This window comes from Haliotis rufescens, unplaced genomic scaffold, assembly GCF_023055435.1.
Source record: "Haliotis rufescens isolate VD_foot unplaced genomic scaffold, xgHalRufe1.0.p SCAF_17, whole genome shotgun sequence".
NCBI lineage: Eukaryota > Metazoa > Mollusca > Gastropoda > Lepetellida > Haliotidae > Haliotis > Haliotis rufescens.
Genome location: NW_025963857.1, coordinates 2805535 through 2831018, shown reverse-complemented (window position 1 = coordinate 2831018; position 25484 = coordinate 2805535). Strand labels below are relative to the sequence as shown.

The 25484-nt window shown below is 41.6% G+C and overlaps 2 protein-coding genes across 4 annotated transcripts in view; both read right to left on the bottom strand.

The window, feature by feature from the left end:
- Positions 1–1383: 1383 nt before the first annotated feature.
- On the bottom strand, positions 1384–15265 carry LOC124147254 (sphingomyelin phosphodiesterase 5-like). 3 transcript variants are annotated; one of them, XM_046518026.2, is made up of 7 exons: positions 15144–15265; positions 8765–9629; positions 7565–7640; positions 5843–5983; positions 4798–4887; positions 2748–2989; positions 1384–2119 (listed from the first exon to the last, which is right to left on the bottom strand). In XM_046518026.2, exons 2-7 carry the CDS (start codon positions 9593–9595, stop codon positions 2039–2041), a joined length of 1461 nt encoding a protein of 486 aa, XP_046373982.2. In that variant the 5' UTR covers positions 9596–9629; positions 15144–15265; the 3' UTR covers positions 1384–2038. The 3 variants fall into 3 exon arrangements, with proteins under 3 accessions (XP_046373982.2, XP_046373908.2, XP_048253371.1); XM_046517952.2 differs by having other exon boundaries at positions 15148–15259; XM_048397414.1 differs by lacking the exon at positions 15144–15265 and adding an exon at positions 14965–14983.
- A 3939-nt stretch (positions 15266–19204) lies between these two features.
- Positions 19205–25484, bottom strand: part of LOC124147410 (alanine--glyoxylate aminotransferase 2, mitochondrial-like) — a 54139-nt gene continuing 47859 nt past the window's right edge. The window contains exons 12-14 of the mRNA XM_048397408.1: positions 24718–24867; positions 23498–23596; positions 19205–22513 (exon numbers count right to left, since the gene is read on the bottom strand). Coding sequence (XP_048253365.1) covers positions 22409–22513; positions 23498–23596; positions 24718–24867 — 354 coding nt within the window. The 3' untranslated portion in view covers positions 19205–22408. The remainder of the gene's footprint in view (positions 22514–23497; positions 23597–24717; positions 24868–25484) is intronic.

Here is a 25484-nt window from a genome sequence, read left to right as displayed (position 1 = left end):
ATCTTACAAAAATAATTCTAACATCATAAAAAATAAGACAATTTGTAGAATGTTTCAAAAGATATATTCGGACGATAATCACAGACAAAATGCATGTTATGACGTCTGCTACATGGCAATATATGACGTAAATATGGGTTTGCGCCAAAAATCAAACAAACATAACTACCGATCGTACCAAAATAACTTTGCAAAAGGGGAAATTGTGATGAATGTAAATATATTTATGTCAGACCCGATAATAGGAACACATTCGTCTGAAAGCATCTGAAAATTAAGAGTTGTGGTGTAATTATTTCGGAAAAAATCAGATTTAGTCGCATTTCTGGAGTCAAAATCAGAAATTTAGCAACCGCCCTAAATTTGTTAATGGCACTAAACTAATTTTAACATATCTCCTTTTTATACACCACGGTAACTAAGGACTTTCATTGCGAATTCGTCGCCGTTATTGAAAATCACAATCTGCACTTTTGCAAATTTTACATGTGCGCCATTTTGCTCTCTCGGACAATGACAAAGCGTGATCACAGTCATCAAATGCAATGACAACGACATGTTTTAGGGCACCAACAAATCTCAGTTGTAATGTTGACAATGTTAAGAAATACAAGAGTGTAAATATGTATTGTGAAATATATCTTTTGCACGGAAAAAAAAGGCGACAACGATGACTGCATATGCGCGAAACCAACACGTTACAAGGGGCATGTTATTGTCATGTTTCTGGATGGGCAATGTGATGAGTCTGGTCAAAAGGAACGTTTATGAATGCCAAAAATCACGTTTCTGACTTCGCTGTAACATTCCTCGGGCCACCTCAGCATGTCTTCATGTCAATAGTCTCATCTACAAAAAGTCACGTTTCTGGAAGCGTGAGGCTTCAAAATAAGAAATGCAATAATTTTGAAATCGACATATTGTACCTCGTTTTAACTTGTGTATATGTTCCCCAAGTATATGTGCAAGGCTTAGTCTTTTCAGTGACCCATTTATTCAATTTCACTGCTGGTTTTCCTGTCACGCCCGTTGGAATCTGTTTCACTGGATAACCGAGGCTGATTCTTCACTGGCGGGAATAACGAGTGAAAACGAGTTTTTGAATTTTCCCTTGAAGCCACTTATTCAGTTTCCGTTTGTATTTCCAGCAGATACCTTTGCTTTATTTGAATGGTAACGGCTGTTTAGAATGTACCCTTTGGCCCATTGACGTGTGTATTCATGTATAACTGGACCCGCGAAGATCCAGGGTAGAACAAGTCTTCAGCAACCCATGCTTACCGTAAAAGGTGACTATGCTTGTCTTAAGAGGCGACTAACGACTAACGGGATCGGGTGGTCAGACTTGCGACTTGGTTGATGCATGTCATCGATCCAAATTGCGTTGATGTTCAAGATGTCAATCACTGGATATTCTGGTCCAGACTAAATTATTTACAGACCGCCATGATATAGCTTGAATATTGCCGAGTGCAGCGTTAAACAACAAATAAACAAACAAAAATGTATCACTTGTGTACCTTGAACCAGACATTTTGTGTGCCATTTTTATGTTTGAGCCTCGAATGACCTGCATGCCAACCGTGGTCTTTGGGATAGGATGTTTTCATTTCCACTTAATGAAGCTGAAATTATCTGAACCCAGCAATGATCCTATCCTAACTATTCTAAAGGCCATTGTGGACATGCATATTTAAAGAGTCTTGGATGGGAGGCAAGCATGGCCCAATGGACGGAAGCAACTCAATTAGGTGTGCGTAGTTGCATCCCTTACTATCCCAGTCCTCTTGGCTCATTATTGACCCATTATTTAGTGTCAGTGTGTATGTGCTTTGTGTGGTGGAATCTTTCACTGTGGCAGAACCCAGCAATGATGTCATCTCACTGGACTGAGGAATATCAGAAATTCAACAAAGACTAAACACCATTGTGACATCAACAAGAATCAATCACACTGCAGACATGGACCGCTACACATATCTATGCCAGCAAAGTGAGGGCAGTCAATGGACAAGTTTCCAAGGTCAAGTTTCCAAGGTCAAGTTTCCAAGGTCAGAGCTACTTGTATATGGTCAGTCAAGGTGGCCAACCTGCTTACAAATTTGAACTTCGATGCTCTCTGGAAAAAGATAGTGGTGAAAATAAATATGGAATAACAGCAAAACATAGAATATAATGTCATTGTTGAGAGTGAGTGAGTTGGGTTTAACGCCGCTTTTAACAGTATTCCAGTTATATGCAGTGTGTCAGCTTAATGTGGGAGGAAAGCCTGAAGTGATGCAGGTCTCAGACGTTTACCACTTCGGTGAAACCCACGAGCACAGGTATGGTGCTGACAAACCTAGAAACATAATTGGGGTGAAGCGGGATTCAAACACACAATCATAGGTTTCTGGCATGCCCAAGGGACACAACTCTGCACAGCGAATTGCAGCGCCCTAGACGACTGGGCCACCCATGACCCCCTTGTTGTTGAGAGAGTACACATGGTAAACAAGACAATGCCAAAACAGGTAATAGAAGTTCTGATACCACGAAAAGCAGGAACACATGTTGGACATAACAACATAAAAAACACTTATTCAAACAATTATGATGGATGGATGGTCAAATAGGCAGGCAGATGTCAGATTACTGACAAATATATTGATGACAGGATCACAAATATTTTTAGTAAGATAGGCCTTATTTAGCTGCCTATGAAATGAATGGAGGCAAGTTCTACACTTCATCATGATCCAACTTACAGAAACATTTTTACGGTGAATTATATAATCCACTCTTCGCTTTCCTCCGAGAGGTGATGGAATGACGTTGCCATGGTGATCAAATTTACATGCGGCATTGTCAGTGGAGTCAGGTGTGCTGGTCTGGAGGTCCGCGTCCACCATGTAGCGTTGCCGCTGGAGTGGATCCTTCAGTACTGAACACAGGCCCTCCGGAGTTGACACTTCCTGGTCCCACAGTCGGTTGTGCTGGAGCAATGTTCCTAAAAACAGGGAGCGCGTGAGTGAATGGGCATGTTTTCACACAACTTTTCGCCATATTCCAGCAATATTAATATCGGGGGATACCAGAAATAGGCTTCACAAATTGTACCAATGTGGGGAATTGAAACCCAAACATCTGCATGACTAGCCAACACTTTAACCACCAGGTTACCCCACCGCCCAGTAAGAATGGAGTCATCATTGGGTATCAACCATGTCCTCCTATATCTGTTAGGTGTTCAGACATATATCATTCAACATGTTATTCATCAAATTCAATCAGCCTGTGACCTCAAACAATGTTGACAGATGAGATGATGTTTTACACAGCTGTCAGAAATGTTCTGGTTATACGACAGTGACATGTCAATCAACGACTTGGGCCAGGCAAACCAGTGGTTGACAGCATGAACAACATTCTCGCCACAGTAACTGAATCCCAAAGGACACATCGTTACCACCCAATCCTCACAAGACAGCTCTTCTGACAACCATTGGACACATTGTAACCATCCAATCCTCACTAGTCAGCTCTCCTGACAACCACAGAACACATTGTAACCATCCAATCCACACTAGTCAGCTCTCCTGACAACCACAACACACATTGTAACCATCCAATCCTCACTAGTCAGCTCTCCTGACAACCACAGAACACATTGTAACCATCCAATTCTCAAAAATCAGCTCTCCTGACAACCACAACACACATTGTAACCATCCAATCCTCACTAGTCAGCTCTCCTGACAACCACAGAACACATTGTAACCATCCAATCCTCACAAGTCAGCTATCCTGACAACCACAACACACATTGTAACCATCCAATCCTCACTAGTCAGCTCTCCTGACAACCGCAGAACACATTGTAACCATCCAATCCTCACAAGTCAGCTATCCTGACAACCACAACACACATTGTAACCATCCAATCCACACTAGTCAGCTCTCCTGACAACCACAACACACATTGTAACCATCCAATCCTCACTAGTCAGCTCTCCTGACAACCACTGGACACATTGTAACAATCCAATCCTCACTAGTCAGCTCTCCTGACAACCACAACACACATTGTAACCATCCAATCCTCACTAGTCAGCTCTCCTGACAACCACAGAACACATTGTTACCATCCAATCCTCACTAGTCAGCTCTCCTGACAACCACAGAACACATTGTAACCATCCAATCCACACTAATCAGCTCTCCTGACAACCACTGGACATATTGTAACCATCCAATCCTCACTAGTCAGCTCTCCTGACAACCACAGAACACATTGTAACCATCCAATCCACACTAATCAGCTCTCCTGACAACCACTGGACATATTGTAACCATCCAATTCTTCCTAGTCAGCTCTCCTGACAACCACAGAAAACATTGCAACCATCCAATCCTCACTTATGACTGCCTATTCTGCCCAGGAATCAAACAGAGTTTTTAAAATATGTTGTAACTATACTTGTTCTTCTGAGGGAACTAGGGACCTTCAGGATGACCAGAGAAGAGTTAGAGTAAGGTCGTTTAATGCTGCAGTAAACAATGATGCACCCATGCCATTTCATGGTGAATATTAAGAGCAACTATTGAGGTATGATGACAGCATGCAATGTGAAAGGTCACAGGGCATGACCATCCATAAGAGGCTGGGGACCATTGTCCACGACCCGCACTACATACAGCTTACATACATGAGTTTATACATACCACATAGGGATTGATAACACATTTCAGAAGGATACAAGCAGATATAAATCCACAGTCAACTATTAATACCTCTTATTGACCCGTTGCACCTACCAACAGTCCAGGGCATGTCCAGACCCTGCCTTTCTCTGCAGGGGTCCTCGTACTGGTCAAACAGCGGATGGCTGGACAGCTCATGGTCACCTGGGTAACATTCAAGGAAGCCACATGGAAAAGTTGGCACAAGGACCAAAACATACTTGTTCTGTTCAACGAATCAAGGGCAGGTCACTCTAACCACCCTACAGAAACATGGCACTATGTGATATTTGGTGAAGGGCCACATATCTCTATACTTTGTTACACATCACTATTTGATAATGACTCATAAACACATGCATGCTTAGGACAATGGAGTCAGCTTTCAGTTGAGATTTCTTACGATTATGGAAATGTTTTTTGTTGCTTTTTCATATTCTGGCAATTTCTTTTTTTTTTTTGGGGGGGGGGGGGGGGGGGGTAGTCCTGGAATTTACAGTTGACCTTGATGAGGGGTATAACAATCACTATGTTTTCAATGATTTACAGGCCAGTGTATTACAGCTGGAATAATACTGACTGCAGGGTTAAACAACACTCACTCCTCTCACATGAATACTACAGAATCAAGCCATTGAGAATAATACTACAAGGTTGAACAATGAAAATTACAACAATGTTATAATGTATATATATATATATGACAGGGTTGTACAACAAATATGTTTATCAGGGCGTACAATGAATACAACTACGGTGTTGTATAACAATACTAACATGATACCAACTACATAATGACTAACTACAAGTTTCTACCACATATATCATTATAGGACAGTGTTGTATAACAATACTAACATGATACCAACTACATAATGACTACAAGTTTCTACCACATATATCATTATAGGACAGTGTTGTATAACAACACTAACATGATACCAACTACATAATGACTACAAGTTTCTACCACATACATCATTATAGGACAGTGTTGTACAACACTAACATGATACCAACTACATAATGACTACAAGTTTCTACCACATATATCATTATAGGACAGTGTTGTACAACACTAGTGACACTGTTGCATCGGGAGAATCAATGAAGAACCTACATGGTGACATGTTGTCAAAGTTGAAGTCACCACTGATACAGTCCAACTTGACATTGTCATGTTCAGACGTTGTTTCCTGCCGGAACGCTTCTGTCCATCGTAAGATATCATCCAGCTGCTTGTCCGTCACCTTTTCATCTCCTGAACACAATATTTGAAATCAGAAACGTAATACTCGACAAATTGGCTCCCTAAAGGATTTCAATGACGTTCTTCCACAAAATCAAGTCAAATCACAAGCACATCTCTTATGTCAACAATACACTACTGTAAAGAAAGTTCTGTTTGTGACTAGACTTGGACAGTTGTGTTCGGCAACTCATGTTGCAGTCTCTGAGAATGTTTTCTTTAACAAGGGAGACAACCCCTCATACATCTGTCACTCGACTTGTAAATACCCTCTAATCCTAAAAATGAAATGAAATAAAATCCCTATCCTTGGCTCTGCCTTTGTGTGAGGGATGTTTGATGCTAAAGGAGTGGGAAAGTATGGTTTAACACTGCTTTTTGCAATATTCCAGCAATATCACAGCGAGGTACACCAGAAATGGGCTTCACACATTGTACCCATGTGGGAAATGCTTTAACCACTAGGCTGTCCCACCGCCCCTCTGACATTAAAGGAGATTCAGAAGAGTTTGAGTGAGTGAGTGTGGTTTTACGCCCCTTTTAGCAATATTTTCAGCAATATCATGGTGAGGGACACAAGAACCCATTGAACCCATGTGGGGAATCAACCGGGGTCTTCAGCGTGACTAGTGAATGCTTCTGCCCCACCACCCGACAGTCAGCTAGACAAATGGAATGAGGCGCACAGCAGAGGAACAGTCCAGGATAAGAGGCTGCCACAAATCTGGACATACTGATGACAAGCATCTGTTGGAGATCTGGCCCCTGGAAACTAGCCACTATTCTTTCAATGTAATCTAGGGACTATTTATTATCTGTTCTCCACATGCGGTTAATTCATATCAGCCACAAACACATACAAACATGCTACAATACATGAAGCCCATTTCTGGTGTCCCCCACCGTGATATTGCTGGTATATTGCTAAAAGCGGCATAAAACCATGCTCACTCACTCACATACACACATGCATGCACATTGCTATGTAAGTGCAATCATGAACACGACATTAAACCCCATTTCACCTCACCATACATGTTGAAGGACCTGGAGTCTATTGGAGAAGTATGAGCACAAAGTTAATGAGACTGGTATGATCTGAGGACATCCCATTATGGGTCACGTCAGATTGACCTTGCGCGAACTTTGACCGACCAATGGAATGACCAACCAGAAGGCAGCTTTCTCGTGCTTTACGGCACAAATTTCAAATTGGCGACTACGATTCGAAATATATTTGGACAAATTCTCGATTACAAATTTGAAACCTGCACTAAAAAACATTCTGGAATGGCTAATAGATGGTCTAGATTGTAAGGATTCAGTCCTTAAGCCCGTAACTATTGTTCGGAATACCCCATATTCATATTTTTCTTGATTGCATGATTAGAAATCACATTCCGACTGTCACTTTCATAATCTGGTTAGCGACGCACTGATTGGTCGGATGAAAGGTCATTCTGACGTGACCCCTAATGGGATGTCTTCAGATCTTTGTTTAGCGGTAGCGAGAACTAAGATCTGATTTTAATGAGATTGAGTATGATGACTATGAAAATTCTATGTGAAAGAATATACACTCCAGACACTCACCTTGGTTTGCTTGAAGGTGTGTGCAGAAAATGTAGCCTACATCCCGCTTGTCTGCACCGGTCTTGCCGAGCAGCACCTGCAGACAGTTTTCTACATACAGACACCATAACATGACTCGACTCATCTCAACTAGGCAACTCAAAGCATGAGTGTATATGGTCTTACGCCGCTTTCAGCAATATTCCAGCAATATCACGGCGTGGGCCAACAGAAATGGGCTTCACACATTGTACCCATGTGGGGAATCGAACCCAGGTCTTTGGCATGACGAGCGAATGCCTCGTCGCCCCACACAAAGCATGACTAACACATTATGCATGAATCAATCTCATTAAAATCAGATCTTAGTTCTCGCTGCCGCTAAACAAAGATCTGAGGACCTTTCGCAAACACTGACCGACCAATGGAATTACTGACAAGAAGTCGACATTAGCCAATCAGAAGGCAGTTTTCTCGTGCTTTACGGCACTAATTTCAAATTGGCTTCGAAACATATTTTGACAAATTCTCGCTCAAAATTTTGAAACCTGAACAAAAGAACGTTCTAGAATGGCTAAAATATGGTCTAGATTGTATAGAATCGTTGAGCCTGTAACTATCATTCGGAATACCCCGTTTTAACGTTTTCAAAGGCTGCATCATCAGAAATCACATTCCGTCTGTCACATTCATGATCTGGTAAGCGACGCTCTGATTGGTCGAGATGAAAGGTCGTTCTGATGGGATGTCCTCAGATCTTTGTTTAGCAGTAGCCAGAAGTAAGGTCTGATTTTAATTAGATTGTGCATGAATAAACAATGTCACAGACATGTTTTAAGTCATTTAACATATTCAAGTGATTCATGGGTATGGCATGGTCCCGCTGTCTAAGGCACAGCATTACAAATCTGAAGGGACTAATTTTGTTCTTCCAAAGTCTTGTTATGTTACATAACCCTAGTCTGAAATGAGGTGCGGACTAGTAGGATTTGACCAACTGTGTCTCCCCTTGGCCTTCAAGCATGCGAGAACTTCTGATCATGGGTTTGAATCCCAGATTCACCCTGATTTTGTTTGTCTAGGTTTGTCAGCACCATACCCATGATCGTGGATTTCACCAAACTGGTACACATCCACCACCTGCATCACTTCAGGCTTTCCTCCTACATTAGGCTGACACAACTTGCTTAATGAAGAAAGGCTTCTAATTCTAATGATTACCTTCACCATCAACAGCCCTTTGGAATTTATCACTTCAAACTTGCAACTGTTCAAGAAGGGTTTAAAGTCTACGTCTAATATTTCATAACGACTTGCAAACAGAAGACCACTGTTGAACATGAAGTAGTTGCAGCCGAGGCTCCAGTGACCGGCGTCATGGATGACGTATGGGAACACCTTCTGCAGCTCCGCTATCAACAGACGTGAGTAACAACGTTGCCACACTTCCTGGAAACAGATGAAGTCTAGCTGGGGGAAATGGGCCTCAATGCTGACTTCTACGTCTCTTTCTGGCACTCGTTCTGGATTTCTGGATCTCAGGCTGTACCTTGATTCCGGACTCTGTGGACCGTTTCTTTGGAGGAAATCTTTGGAGAAATCTTGGTCAATGATAATTCGCTCACCAATTTGCTTTGCCCGTCGATAAGGGTCGTCTAGATTGCTGATACGACTGGGAAATTCTTGGAAAAGACACACATTAATTGAAGCGATGGTGTAGCTTTCCTGGATTGGTGCAGGCTGAGCAGCGCTGGGCTTATGGACGTATGTATATTTTCTTCTGATACCAAGCAGTGGCAGACGTAGAAGTCCGCCGACCAAGGCAATTGGGGACGTACAAATGTGTGACACCAGGAAGGGCACTGTCCATATTGTTTTGTTGAACAGCACACGTCCTGGGTGTGCTTGTTCCTTTGTGGTCGGCTTGTACAAGGACAGGAGACTTGACAGGCTCCACAAACATGGGTGGACGAGGACTTCGGCTAGCAGAAAACATTCTTCACATACCAACTGGGCTGGTCCCCATCCCGGGAAGGTGTTCTTGTACAACATCGCAACAACTGGTTTGAAATGTGCTGTTTTATTCCTGAAAAAGAACCTTTTGTGTTTTAGTTTGAAAAAGAGGCTGTAAACTCACTGAGGATTGTGAGTGAGATAAAAATCATCGCAACTTAATGCAGCAGTTTCATCCAGTGTGTGTGATTTGTTTGTTTGTTTGCTGTTTAACGCTGCACTCAGCAGTATTCCACCTATATGACAGCAGTCTGTAAATACCGTATTCGACATAATAAGCACCCCGCTTTAATAAGCGCCCACAGCAATATTTGCTAATTTATTGGCTAGTGAACAATCCCAATTAGCACCCCTTCTGATTGATCAATGTACACAAGACTTATATATTCACGTATAATACACACTCGTGTGTTACATGCACACTTTATTACGGGGAATTAAATTTTGGAAAAATATATCTGTCGCATATGAACATTTCAGTCTGTCAGCATAAACCACGAAAACCTATCTTTCAACTCTGTTTTTTCAACCAAAATAATATCCTAATAAGAGCCCCCTATTTCTTATTTTGAGAGCGCCCTGGGCTTATTACGTCGAATACAGTAATTGAGCCTGGACCTGGCAATCCACAGATTGACATCATGAGCATCAATCAACGCAATTAGGATACAATGACATGCATCAACCAAGTCAACAATCCTGAGTAATCTATCAGGTGAGTCAAAAGAGGTGAAATGGGGTTTAATGTCACATCCAAGATTATTGCACTTATATAGCGACGTGCATATGCATTTGTGTGTGTGGCTGCTTGTACTAGTCCAGGCTGATGCCGATTTATAGTGCCTGCCCACTGAGATACCGCAGTTTAACATGAATACCCTACTCAGACACAGTATACTGACTCCGAGCCAACCAGTCTTTGTTTTAGCCCCTTAATGCCGAGCGCCAGACAGGGTAACAACAAGTACCATCTTTTAACGTATTTTGGTATGACATGGCAGGGGATCGAACCCAGACCTTCTGCTCTCTAAGCGGATACTCTACCACTTGACCACGGAGGCAGTCCAGAAACCTTTGACTGGAGAAGTCTCTGTTTTAATTCAGTAACAATTACATGCCTCAAATAATCTTAAACAAGAAAACAAACAAAACGCAACATGTAACAAATGTTATATTTGGTATAACACTGGTGCAACCCAAAATAAATTATTCAAAATATGGTTACAAAATTGATAAAAGAGGTTTTTATGCATACATGGGGGATGAGGAATTTTTTTTTTATTATACACTTAAGTGTGAAAGACTGAGTTTTCTGAAGTTGAGAAAAGTGATATTTTCATAGCTGTGAACATGACACTTTGACCGAACTATTGTCATACAAGAGTGACCTCCCCTCAAATTGTCTCCCTTTATTGTAAGTGTCTGGTCCGTTCAGAAACTGTTAACTTCCTTTTTATGTTAGTCCCAAATTGACAAGGCCAAGTAATGACAGATGGTCATGTATGGAGTTAATATCGCTTCATGCCATTTGTTATTCTCTTGAAAATATGCAATTATAAACTGTAAAATTCTCACTTAACCCGCAATCATGACAGTTCGTTTCACAAAGCGCCAATTTTTGTGACTTAACCAGCATGTATTCTTTCGCTTCCAACAACTGTCTCAAAGTTTTCAAGAATATTTTCCGTTACAGTTGATTTTGCATAAAATCATATCTTTATGTGTGATGCAGAATTCTGGTGACCCTAAATATTTTGTGTTACTTTTGTTTATATTGTTTTAGGATTTGGCAAACATGAAACTACTTTTTTTCATTCACAAATACAAGGGGTGGTGACCTGTCCCTGTGTGTTAGGCAGGGATAATTTACATTGCAAGGTTTTACATTTGTAATGAAATAATTTCCTTTTCCGGTAGACAACAACACAAAAAGTATATAATAGATAGGATATTCCATGAGTCTCGTGAAATATCATGTTTCTCTCATCGGGTGATGGGTGGAAAGGAGATATTTACACAAGTGGCGTATCCTCTATATATCTGAGATTTGTGTACTTTATTTAAGAATTGACTTTCACTTTGTGTGAGTTCATTGGAGTATGAACCTTCATGGAGTGAAAGCCAAACTGTAAGAACGTCGGAGCTTGCACTCAGGAACTTCAATTTCACGATCATGTGGAAAAGCTGTATATCATGTAAACTTCAAACTTCCAGTCTAAAGGAACCTATGCCCCTAGTAGGACTAAGTGTATCAGGTGGCCAGGCTCTGTGACTCGGTTGATTATGTGACATCGTACCTCGACAGTACTGGTTTACGTAATCCAGGCTCGATTATCTAGAAACATTGATACAGCTGGAATATTGCTTATGGCAGTATTAAAACAAACTACCAAATTAAAATAATCACTATTTGTTTGGTAATTACCCTCTACTTACACATTACAGTATCAAACTATGTTACAAATAGGAAAAATCTGAACATTGAGCCAGGCTACCTGAATTGAATTTGGAACCATATGTGCAGCATGTTTATCTCCATCGTACCATGACAAAACAAACACAAGCCTTGCAAGTTTTCATTCTACTAACACATAACTATTATGTCGTCACATTGCTTGTTGTGACACAAAGATATGACGTCACACCTAGTTGGATGCAGAAAAGTGCAAATTCCAAGCTCTGTGTTGTCCCAAACTTGAAATACCTCTCTTTGGTGATTTCTGTTGTGTTTCCTGACAAAATATACTGCCACACATGCTGAGATTACTGCAGTACCGCAACTCTGCATTTTGTAGCCTACAGTTGTACATATGGTCATTACCTGCCCCCCCTCTAATACAAGACCCTTCCAGGGTACCCAACCCTATTACCCGACCCTATCCAGGTACCTGCCCCCTATTACTCGATCATATCCAGGTACAAGCCCCCTCCTCGTCCCTACCCGGGTACCTGTCCCCCTATTACTCAAACCCACTGGGGTACCCGCACCTACCCAGGTACCCACCCTCTATTACCCTTCCCTACCTGGGTACCCAACCCCCTATTACTCGACCCTACCCGGGTACCCACCCCCTATTACCCTTCCCTACTGGGGTACCCAACCCCCTATTACCCGACCCTACCCAGGTACCCACCCCCTCTATTACCCTTCCCTACCTGGGTACCCAACCCCCTATTACTCGACCCTACCAGGGTACCCACCCCCTATTACCCTTCCCTACTGGGGTACCCAACCCCCTATTACCCGACCTTACCTCGGTACCCACCCTCTATTACCCTTCCCTACCTGGGTACCCAACCCCCTATTACTCGACCCTACCCAGGTACCCACCCTCTATTACCCTTCCCTACCTGGGTACCCAACCCCCTATTACTCGACCCTACCCGGGTACCCACCCCCTATTACCCTTCCCTACTGGGGTACCCAACCCCCTATTACCCGACCCTACCCAGGTACCCACCCCCTCTATTACCCTTCCCTACCTGGGTACCCAACCCCCTATTACTCGACCCTACCAGGGTACCCACCCCCTATTACCCTTCCCTACTGGGGTACCCAACCCCCTATTACCCGACCTTACCTCGGTACCCACCCTCTATTACCCTTCCCTACCTGGGTACCCAACCCCCTATTACTCGACCCTACCCAGGTACCCACCCCCTATTACCCTTCCCTACTGGGGTACCCAACCCCCTATTACTCGACCCTACCCAGGTACCCACCCCCTATTACCCTTCCCTACTCGGGTACTCGCCCCCCTATTACTCAACCCTACCCAGGTACCCACCCCCCTATTACCCGAACCTACTCATGTACCCTCCCCCTATTATTTGACCCTACCTGGGTACCTGACCCCCTATTACTCGACGCTACCCGGGTACCACCCCCACCCCCCACCCACCCCCGGGTACCACCCCCCCCACCCACCCACACACCCTATTACACGACCCTACCCAGGTACCCGCCCCCCTATTACTCAACCCTATCCGGGTACCTACCCCTACTACCCGAGTCTACCCAGGTACCCATCCCCACCTATTACTCGACCCTGCCCGGGTACCCGCCCCCTATTACTCGACCCTAGACGGGTACCCGCCCCCTATTACTTGACCCTATCTGGGTACCCGCCCCCTATTTCTTGACCCTACCTGGGTACAAGTCCCCTATTACTCGACCCCAGTACCCAAGTGCAAGTTACCCATCCCAGCCCTAATTTTCTGCAATATTAGCAGTGAAAACCTCTGACTGATTTCGTTCAAATTTTCAAAATTTATGGTTGTATAACTAATACTAGCTTTAATCTGTATAAATACTTACAGCACGTTATGAATATATTCTTTTAATTTCCACCTATCAATACCTGCTGGAAACGTTGGTATTTTCTTGAACAAACAAAGTAAAACAGAGAATATTAGTTGTGACTATAATAAATCATTGATTGGTCCAAAGTAGCCAAGCTACTTGTCAACATAGATCTCTCAATCTACATCGATCTACATACAGAACAAACATGTACAATTTGTTTCTAAATATAAAAAGTAAAATTTAAAATTAATGTTCATATGAAGAATTTGTTAAGTACTACTCCCATAGTATATTAATTATCATTGTCACTTGAATACTAATCAGTGCCGTAGGCGGCCGGGGGGCAGCAGTTGCCCCCCTGGATTTTTTATAGAAAACATTTTTCCTTGTGAAAGTTAACTTGAATAAGAAATGAATAATCTTATTTGCCCCCCCACCCCCTGTCAAAAAAAGTTAACTACGGCCTTGCTAATTACCATTCAAAGCTGGCTAGTTTTAAGGGGAGTGGATCACTAACTCCAGAGACCACATATCAAGGGCCTGGGTATACTCCTAATATTATTTACCCATGTCTACATAGTACCACAAGTTCACTGTCATTATCTGATATGGACCCAGTGACTACTGGATACATTCATCCATTCATCCATCCATCCGACCATTCCATCCATTCATTCAGACTGAGGTAACATTATTTTGATAAAAGCGTCCATGATGTTGTATATATACACGGGGATCCCTCGCTACAACGCTACCTTTGGGCGTCCAAATATTTTATGAGAGTAATAGACGATCGGGTTTACCGAGGTGGAGTGGGTAGCTCTGCCTACCTAACTCGATCTACGTTTCAGAGTTTAAAAAAAATATTAGAATAGTAGTTGTTTATGATTCAAAATGTAAAAAAAACTTATCAAGTGTTATGCGCTTTCAAAAAAACACATCGTATCCCTTCAGCGAATTCAGGTGAACGAACAGGTATAACAAACTTGGTCAATAAAAATCTTACATTTGAAATAAAATATCACTAGACATGATGATCTACCATTTAAATTGTATTTCCTGCTCTCCAAGGCATTGTTTTATATGCAGAGATTAAGATTACCGTGTGTGTTTTCTCGTAATCTAAGCCGGAAATAGCAAATATACCACTGACCATGACAACAGAGAAACAGCTAGATATCTACTTCCGTGTTCACGGTATTGACATTCTGACTATCGGTGATCACGTAGGCCACCGAAATGCTACAAAGACATGCTGCAGCCTCAACTATTCCCACTTACTCACTAGTCAAGGATTTGATATAAGTATACGTGATTTCTTGCTACAGTGCCCAGTGTCGACACTTCTCTGATCTTGTTGACATGACACCTCGTTCTTGTTGTCACATGTTTTGCACTCAGTCATCAATCAGAATTACCTGCCCTTGACGATTGTTGCGTGGAAGCAGCTGTTGAAAACCGAGTGTACGAGTGTCCTGCTTTAAATATCCATGCAGATTAGAATGTATGCTTTGTGAGTCGTGTATCACAGCAGAAATTGATACAAGTCATGCGTGTATATGCCTATTGTCATTTACTTGGTTTAATGCATACAAATAACATGATTAACTTCTTTATTTTTTTTTCATTTTAGTTGTATACTACTCATCGACAGTTTTTTTTTATAATTTGAAATACTTTTGTAATTAATTCTTTAAATGTCTTCATTACCATCAATTACCATCAATTACTGTTATTATTTTTCTTTTGTTGTAAATGTGTCCATTGGCTCTATAAAATAGACTCAGTGCTGAGTTCTGACTGATGTGTGTGTGTGCGTGTGCATGCGTGCGTCTGTCTGTCTGTTTGTTTGTTGTTTAACGCCACACTCAGCAATATTCCAGCTATGTGACAGCGGTCTGTAAATAATCGAGTCTGGACCAGACAATCCCGTCATCGATATCATGAGCATCGATCCAATTGGGTTCGATGACATGCATCAACCAAGTCAGCGAGCCTGACCACCCGATCCCATTAGTCGCCTCTTACGAAAAGCATATTCGACCTAGTCTACTCCGGGTCTTCACGGGCCATGTGTGTGTGTGTAAAAGAGAGAGAGAGAGAGAGAGAGAGAGAGAGAGAGAGAGAGAGAGAGAGAGCCTGGTGGTTAAAGCGTTCGTTCGTCACGCCCCACATGGGTACAATGTGGAAAGCCCATTTCTGGTGTCCCCCACCGTGATATTGCTGGAATATTGCTAAAGCCATACTCGCTGACACACACCCACACACTCCAGTTGATGGAATTAAAAGAAACCAAAATTGTTATTCAAACACCTGTTCCAAAATATAACATACGACGCTTAACAAATAAGCATTAATATTAACATAACCAGACATCAGGAAGGTTAAGGGGTACTGAGCTTCATGATGCTATTCCCATATCTACATAGGATCAGCCAAGCTTAGAGTAGACTGGAAGCAGTACCTGGCTTCCCTATGAACTGGTCCTGCCCTACCAGTAGCGAACTCATAACCTCATGCTCTTGATCTAGTCGGAATTGTACAACGGACTGCGATTCTAGCACGTCTTATGATTGTGGACATGATTTTGTCGCTTTTTTCAAAGTGAAATCCCAATGGTTGTTGACTAAAATAGGTTCTTTAGAATATATTCCGAAATAATCTATTTCTCAACATGGACATGATTCTACATGAACAAACAGACCAGGAAAGAATGGCTTTTACAACATCACGTGACACACCTGACTTTCAGTGATCCATTCTTATATTTTTTATAAATAATTTGCTTTTTATGCCTTATGTAATCTGTTTCGGTGGGGTTATTAAGGTTTGATAATTCTGGGTTGACGTTTTTAATTTTCATTTCTGTTATTGAACGGGAGGAATGGAACGGGTGAAAATGCACACACACAAAACCGCAACATGTTTAGTTCTGTGTTTAATTGGATCAGGATGAGTGTATCAATGTTAACACGCTTTGGTACGTGTGCATCCTACATATTGCCTTCCATATATATTCATCCAAAATGTTCTTGTCTGTGTGTGCATCCTACATATTGCCGTCCATATATATTCATCCAAAATGTTCTTGTCTGTGTGTGCATCCTAGATATTCCTGTTAATGGATGCATCCAAAATGTTTTTGTCTGTGTGTGCATCCTAGATATTTCCGTCTAGTATGCATCCAAAATGTTCTTGTCGGTGTGTGCATCCTAGATATTCCAGTCTAGTATGCATCCAAAATGTTCTTGTCTGTGTGTGCATCCTAGATATTCCCATCTAGTATGCATCCAAAATGTTTTTGTCTGTGTGTGCATCCTAGATATTCCCGTCTAGTATGCATCCAAAATGTTTTTGTCCGTGTGTGCATCCTAGATATTCCCGTCTAGTATGCATCCAAAATGTTTTTGTCTGTGTGTACATCCTAGATATTCCTGTTAATGGATGCATCCAAAATGATTTTGTCTGTGTGTGCATCCTAGATATTCCCGTCTAGTATGCATCCAAAATGTTTTTGTCTGTGTGTGCATCCTAGATATTCCCGTCTAGTATGCATCCAAAATGTTCTTGTCTGTGTGTGCATCCTAGATATTCCCGTCTAGTATGCATCCAAAATGATTTTGTCTGTGTGTGCATCCTAGATATTCCCGTCTAGTATGCATCCAAAATGTTTTTGTCTGTGTGTACATCCTAGATATTCCTGTTAATGGATGCATCCAAAATGATTTTGTCTGTGTGTGCATCCTAGATATTTCCGTCTAGTATGCATCCAAAATGATCTTGTCTGTGTGTGCATCCTAGATATTCCCGTCTAGTATGCATCCAAAATGTTCTTGCCTGTGTGTGCATCCTAGATATTTCCGTCTAGTATGCATCCAAAATGTTCTTGTCTGTGTGTGCATCCTAGATATTCCCGTGTGGTATGCATCCAAAATGATCTTGTCGGTGTGTACATCCTAGATATTCCCATCTAGTATGCATCCAAAATGTTCTTGTCTGTGTGTGCATCCTAGATATTTCCGTCTAGTATGCATCCAAAATGTTCTTGTCTGTGTGTGCATCCTAGATATTCTCATCTAGTATGCATCCAAAATGATCTTGTCTGTGTGTACATCCTAGATATTCCCGTCTAGTATGCATCCAAAATGTTCTTGTCTGTGTGTGCATCCTAGATATTTCCGTCTAGTATGCATCCAAAATGTTCTTGTCTGTGTGTGCATCCTAGATATTCCCGTGTGGTATGCATCCAAAATGATCTTGTCCAGGATGTTTATCCAAAGAATGTGCATCCAAACTCTTCTGATCATCCCCACCATGAAGACGTTATGAAGTGTGTGCATCGAAAACATTCTCAGCTTTCTGTGCATCCAAGATATTCTCTGTTGTGTGTGCATCCAAGATGTTCTCATCTGTGTGTGCGTCCAAGAATGTTCTTCAGGGTTTTAAGTGACACACAAATGTGCGTCCTGTATATACATTTGTAAACAATGGATACAGAAAAAGACATACTGCGTCCCAAGGGACACACAATAATATTCATTTATCTGCAGATCACCAGTGGATGTCCACAAGGTCAACATCACCAGTGGATGTCCACAAGGTCAACATCACCAGTGGATGTCCACAAGGTCAAAATCACCAGTGGATGTCCACAAGGTCAAGATCATAAAAAATCTTACAACATGTTTTATGAGAAGATCTATGCATTTTTATAATGACCAGATAAAACTTTAACTTCCTCCAAACAACAAAACCTGCTTCAAGCATGTAAAAGAATCCCTGTTAACCTGAAGTGTACAGTTCTCAGTGAAATCCCAGATTTACAAATGCCCTGATTAAACAAGTAATTTCTATCCCTTTGCAAACATACACCAGTCTCTACCAAATGTAATAATACTTACAGGTAATCATCCTTACAATACCGAATTAATCTAAAAAGACATAGGGGGTCACGGGTGGCCCAGTCGTCTGAGGCGGTGCGATTCGCTGTGCAGAGTTGCGTCCCTTTGGCACGCCAGAAACCTATGATTGTGGGTTCAAATCCCGGTTTGCCCCGATTATGTTTCTAGGTTTGTCAGCACCATTACCATGCTTGGGGGTTTCACCAAAGTGGTAAACGTCTTAGACTTACATCACTTCGAGCCTTCCTCCCACATTAAGCTGACACACCATGAATACTGTTAAAAGTGGTGTTAAACACAACTCACTCACTATAAAGACATACCTGACTAATGAGTGAGCATGTACATGTATGCAAATGCATGTGTGTGTGTGTGTGTGTGTGTGTGTGTGTGTGTTGTTTAGTGCTGCAGTAAGCATTAAAGAACACAGGTAAACGAACGTGTCCTGTATAATTTATTATTCCATATCATATTAAAGCTCTTACGCATACAGCAGTATGATCAAAACAACGTACTATGCCTCGACATCATGCAGCCAACAGGGCTTAATGATGAGATGCTTGTGAAGCATGACAACATTTAAGAAGCACCTGTAAATACTGGTAAAAATTCAGCACCTAACATAACAATGAACTTATAAAAAAAAAGCTGAACATTTGTTGGATGTCCGAGCGAGATTACATACCTATATCTACAAGCTGAGAAATACATGGACGGCGTGAACCACGGCAGTGAGACATCAGGACATAGTCCTAGTTGCCCAAAGCAGAGTGTAATTGAAAACACACACATAATCATCATCTTCAAGTTAGGAATATTGTGCGTCAAAGATCATTAAAAATAATAATCAAAAGTTAATAAGAGTTAGTATGACAATGGAATCATAATTTCATTTAGTGCTTCTCACTAAATGGGTTTATTGAAACCATAATGCACCTCTTTGTTTATCTCCTTATGCACTTCCTCTTACAATCTCCCGCCACTTACGTCATAATTCTACTTCCTATGATGTCATCAAACTTTCTCTTGTGTAATCACCATCTTCATCACCATCATCTGTTAGTTCTGTCAAAATTTTCTGTACCATGTTTTGTACAGCAATTCTCAACTTTTGGTTCCCACCCACCCTACCCCTAGCCTGCCACATTCATATTCTCTCTAATCAATCTTGTGTACATATATGGCTCAGGGCAAACTATGTATATTGCTTATTTATTCAATAAATGTTATAGGTGGGCGTGGTTCTTGTGGGCTACAAATGTAAATACTTACTTAATCACCAAGTAATCATCAAAATTATCAGGTCCCTGCTCTTCAGCGGGAATCTGTTCAGTCCCTCTGCTTCTCAGCAGATGGGAACCTTTAGGCTTAACTTAATTCATGTCTGCTTTTCAGCTGAAACTTAGTATTTTGCTGCTGGCAACATAGTTGCCCATTGCTGCTGCTGCTGCTGCTTGCTGCTGCTGCTTGCTGCTTGCTGCTTGCTGCTTGCTGCGGCTGCTTGCTGCTTGCTGGTAACTCAAGTTGCCAAATCTAATTCATTATAATAATAGCTTAGGGCAGCCCACAAGTCCTGCCACACCTATGACCTTGAACCCAACATATGCCTTTCTTATTTCTCTTGCCTTGTCAACTTTGACAAGGCAGGTTACTTTGCATGGGGTGTTTCAATAACATGAATACAAAAGGAAAATTTACTCATATTTCACCATAAAAGTCTCAACTTTTCCATGACTTATGCATATTTGTTAATTCCTTGTGGAACATTTTTCTGAAGCAGAATGGCCCTGGGTTAAACTAGTTGCCAGTAGATTACATGTCATCCTAACAGCTGTTGTTCCTGAGTAATATGTGTTTACATACTCCACAAACTGACTACTGACTTGTTGATATCTGTAAACATCTGTAAATGCTAGGTATCTAAAAAATCTAAACGACCAAATCAAACTCTCCAAATGAAAACAAGGTAGTCACTGTGAATTTTCTTGTGCTAGGGCACGAATAAAAATTTACATTTCAACATCATAATAGTATACTGTAAATCTGGAAATTAATGCGTCTCCAAACTAATACGACTGCTGACCCCTAGCCACAAATGCAACTCAAAATCAATGCGACTCCCCCACCCCAGCCCAGTGGAATGATACATATCCTTACCTTAATCCAATCAAACAGCAAATAGCAGCGCTTATTACTTAGTAGGGCACTTCCGTAAAAACAATAAACAGTGTTTTCCTAAAAGCAACACACTGTTTATATGTTTACTCTGTTGACCGGCATTAAGGAAGTTCAAAGGCAATAAAATAATTGAATCAACAACAGTTTACTGATTGGTATGCGTGTCAACAAGCTTGGCACGAGTGGGTAGAACTCTTGACTACAGCAGTGATAACTCACTGGTTACCCATTGTGTAATACTATTTTTTGAATGACATTGTTATATACTTGTTACAACTGCTGCTCAATAAACTGTCTTTGTGTTAGTATTCAAGTTGGTATTTCCGCTATCCAATGTGTGCAGTGAGGCCATCTTATTGTTGATAGTCATTTTTGACTTAAATGCGAAGTTAATTAATGCAATCAAAGACCACTTGCATTTTTTGCATTTAATTCATGCTCGCGTTAATTTCAAGATTTACAGTATATCTAAAACTATACATATCCCTAAAGTTTTAAAGTGTAGTTTATACAAACAATGGAAGACATCATAGATTGCATTGACACATCTTTCTCAGGCAAGGGAGTTAACTGACTATAAAAGTAAATTTTTCACCCTTGTTGAACTAGACTGGAAATATGGTTCGGAGTTTCATTTTGGCTGGACTAACGAGTCTATCGTGAAAATCGTTTAACGAAATCAACATCCGCTTCGTAAACTGCCATGCAGATTTAGGTCTATTGCAACATTTGCAAAACATGTATACCGTTAACAGTGTCAAAAGATATTTTCCAAATCTTTTCAGGTTTTTTATCAAGGTGTTCACGTAAATTTGATGCACATTGCGAAGAAAGACACGTTTTATTACAATATCGATATTGATTATTCAGATTATTGAAGCAAATACAAATGATATCAGAGGTGGAATCTGATTGGTCAATAGCAGGGGCATAGGAGGGACATAACTCGTAATAAGCACTGGTGCACTACGATCAAACCCAGAAATTCTGGTCTAGTTTGGCAAAGGTGGAAAGTGGACTTTTACAGTCAGTTGACTCCCTTGCCTCAGGAAGCTGGCTATGACATCACTCATTGAGGCAACAATGCAGTGACATCATAGGCTAAAACATGAACATGGTGAACACAAAAAGATACCTGTAGACATTCTTCATAGACAACTACTATAACAGAGAATCATCATAGATTAAAAGGCCATGCTATTCAACATAGCATGAGGTGCAGAATAAATGTAACATCAGGTAACGCCTGACATAGCAGTAGGATTGAGGTTGTAAAATGACCTCCATTTATTGAAAAGTGTACTCCAAAGATTCTTCAGTTTTCACGGGGACTATTTCAGCAGTACAGAAATCCATTGAATGTAAAGTAGACAAAGCGCTTCTTGCTTTGTGGGTTCCTGAGGACCATTTTATCAGATCAGTGACAGGGATAAAATACTGACATATTCTCTCGCACATGTCGACTATTTACTTTCGTCGGACAGCAAAATTCTCAAAAGCTTTTCTCATGACGGCAACCGCATAATCTACATCTTCATCTGTGATACACATCGGGGGCTTGATACGGAAGGTCTGAAACAATTTACAAAGATGAGTCAAATTCATGTCTCTATTTGTTTGGCTCTCATGTGAGTGAGTGAGTGAGTGAGTGAGTGAGTGAGTGAGTGAGTGAGTGAGTGTGGTTTTACACCGCTTTTAGCAATATTCCAGCAACATCACTGCGGGGACACCAGAAATGGGCTTCACACACTGTACCCATGTCGGGAATCAAACACAGGTCTTCGGCATGATGAGCAAACACTTTAACCACAAGGCTAATCGACCACCCAGACTTTCTATCAGGATTAAATGATAGACATTTGGAGGACATTTCCACATTTGAAGCCCTGATGATCAAAAGGATCTCAGATGCAATTCCCTATTTTGCCTTAACATGTGTTTGTGACGGATGCCACCAGTGGGGTCCGACATGCTCACCTGTTTGCAAACATCTGGTGTCATTACCATTTGATAGTGATTCCAAAAAAACACATGGGTGAGTGAGTGAGTGAGTATGGTTTTACGCCGCTTTTAGCAATATTCCAGCAATATCACGGCGGGGGACACCAGAAATGGGCTTCACACATTGTACCCATGTCGGGAATCGAACCCGGGTCTTCGGCGTGACGAGCGAACGCTTTAACCACTAGGCTACCCGACCGCCCCAAAAAACACATGGCAATGATATAGTCAGGATGGTACAACAGACTCTGCTTAAGTAGAGGATTATGATTGGGGAATGGTTTTGTCGCTTTTATTAACTATTAATGAGTGAGTGAGTATGATTTTACACCGTTCTTAGCAATATTCTAGCAATATCACGGCGGGGGACACCAGAAAGGGGCTTCACACATTGTACCCATGTCGGGAATCGAACCCGGGTTTTCGGCATAACAAGTGAACGCTTTAACCACTAGGCTACCCGACCGCCCCTAACTATTAATGAATGACAAACAAGTGAGTAAAGGCTGTTTCTCCTACATAGCTGGGGCTGTCATGAGGGATCAATGGTCTTACATTCCCGTACAGTCCTCCCTTCCCCAGCAGGATGCCCATGTCCTTGGTGTCCTCCCAGATGTCCCCTATGTCCTCTCCCGACATCGGCTTCCGCGACTTCTGCAACATAACATCAACTCCAATTAATACACATATTACTCATAGAGGTTGAATATCTGTGATATTATTTCCAGTAATTCCCACTCAGCTGTATGTTTTGCTTTATGCTGATTTGCAGTTTGTTAAAATTGTCCAACTTGATTTCATTATTTGCAAAGAGTCCCATAGCAGCATGACATCACATCAAGGCCGTAGTTAACCTTTTTTTGACAGGGGCGGCAAATATTTGTACAAGTATCACTTGTCCCCAACTTGATTCAAATAAAACTGTTTCTTATAAATAATTGAGGGGGGGCAACAGTCCCCCCTGACTCCCCGGCTGGCTACGGCACTTTACATGAATGCATTATGATTGTTGCTAATGAAGATGTTGTCATCCACTGTTCAAGACATCACAACCAAGTTTATGGTTTACTAGCTTGGCTAACGTCTTAATGAGACAACTGCACATGAAAGCACAAAGACATATGCATACAAGTGCAGATATATGGCAATATACTGCTACAAGTTTTGGACTATGTACATGTGAAAAAACAATACATCAGATCCATAAATGTCACAATGCATTCATGACGGTTTCAACCTTATCCAGTATTGAAACACCTGTGGGGGTTCCAGGTGAGAGATGGTCCCAAGTACCTCATGCTATATGATGGCAGTCTGTAAATAATCAAGTCTGGATCAGACAATCAAGTGATTGACATGAGCATCGATCCATGCAATTAGGAAACTATGACATGCATCAACCAAGTCAGCGAGCCTGACCACCTGATCACGTTAGTCTCCTCTTACGACAAGCATAGTCGCCTTTTACGGCAAGCATGGGTTGCTGAAGACCTATTCTCCCCCAAATCTTCACGGGTCCTCACATTAAGCTGTCATGCCATGATGTCACTAAAATACTGATTAAAGAAGTAAATACTGCTTTAAACCAAGGCACTCCCTCACTCCAGTGGAGTGAGTGCATGAGTATGGTTTAATGCCGCTTTTAGCAATATTCCAGCAATAACAAGGCTTCAAAACATTGTACACATGTGGGGAAACGAACCCGGGCCTTTGGCGTGACGAGCGACGCTTTAACCACTAGGCTACCCCACCGCCCCCATTCCAGTCAAACTCACCTTGTCCGTGACCATTTCCACTCCAATCATCAGTCCTTTGCCTCGCACATCACCAATGAAATCGAACTCCTCCTGTAGCCCCTGCAACTTGTGGATGAGGCGGGTTCCCACAACGGCACAGTGCTCCTGTCTTTTCTCATCCTCTATCACCTTTGTGTCAAAACCAAACCAGAATCATGTTTTGTCAGATGTAGCGTTACCACCTTACATTGGATTTGTTTGTTTGCGTTTTGTTTCATGCCGCACTCAGCAATATTCCAGCTATACGATGATAAGTCTGTATATGATCGAATCTGGACCAGACAATCCAGTGATTGACATCATGAGCATCAATCCATGCAGTTGGTATACGATAACATGCATCAACCAAGTCAGTGAACCTGCCCACCTAATCCGGTTACGACCAGCACAGTCGCCTTTAACGGCAAGCATGGATTGCTGAAGACCTCTTTTAACTGTGTTTATCTAACAACATTCTGGATTTACAAATCAGAAGAACAGTCATGTTGTTTCGTGTTTCTCTGTGTGTGTAGAGCTAGAGAAATCGAGAGAGAAAGTTATGTTCCAAACTCAATCAGTAGATAGACAGGGTTTTGGACTAAGTGGCAATCTTATTCAAATCAGATCTTAGTTCTCGCTACAGCTAAACAAAGATCTGAGGACATCCCAATACGGCTCATGTCAGACCGACCTTGCGCAAACTTTGACCGACTGATAGAAGGACTGACAAGAAGTCGACATTAGCCAATCAGAGGGCAGCTTTCTCG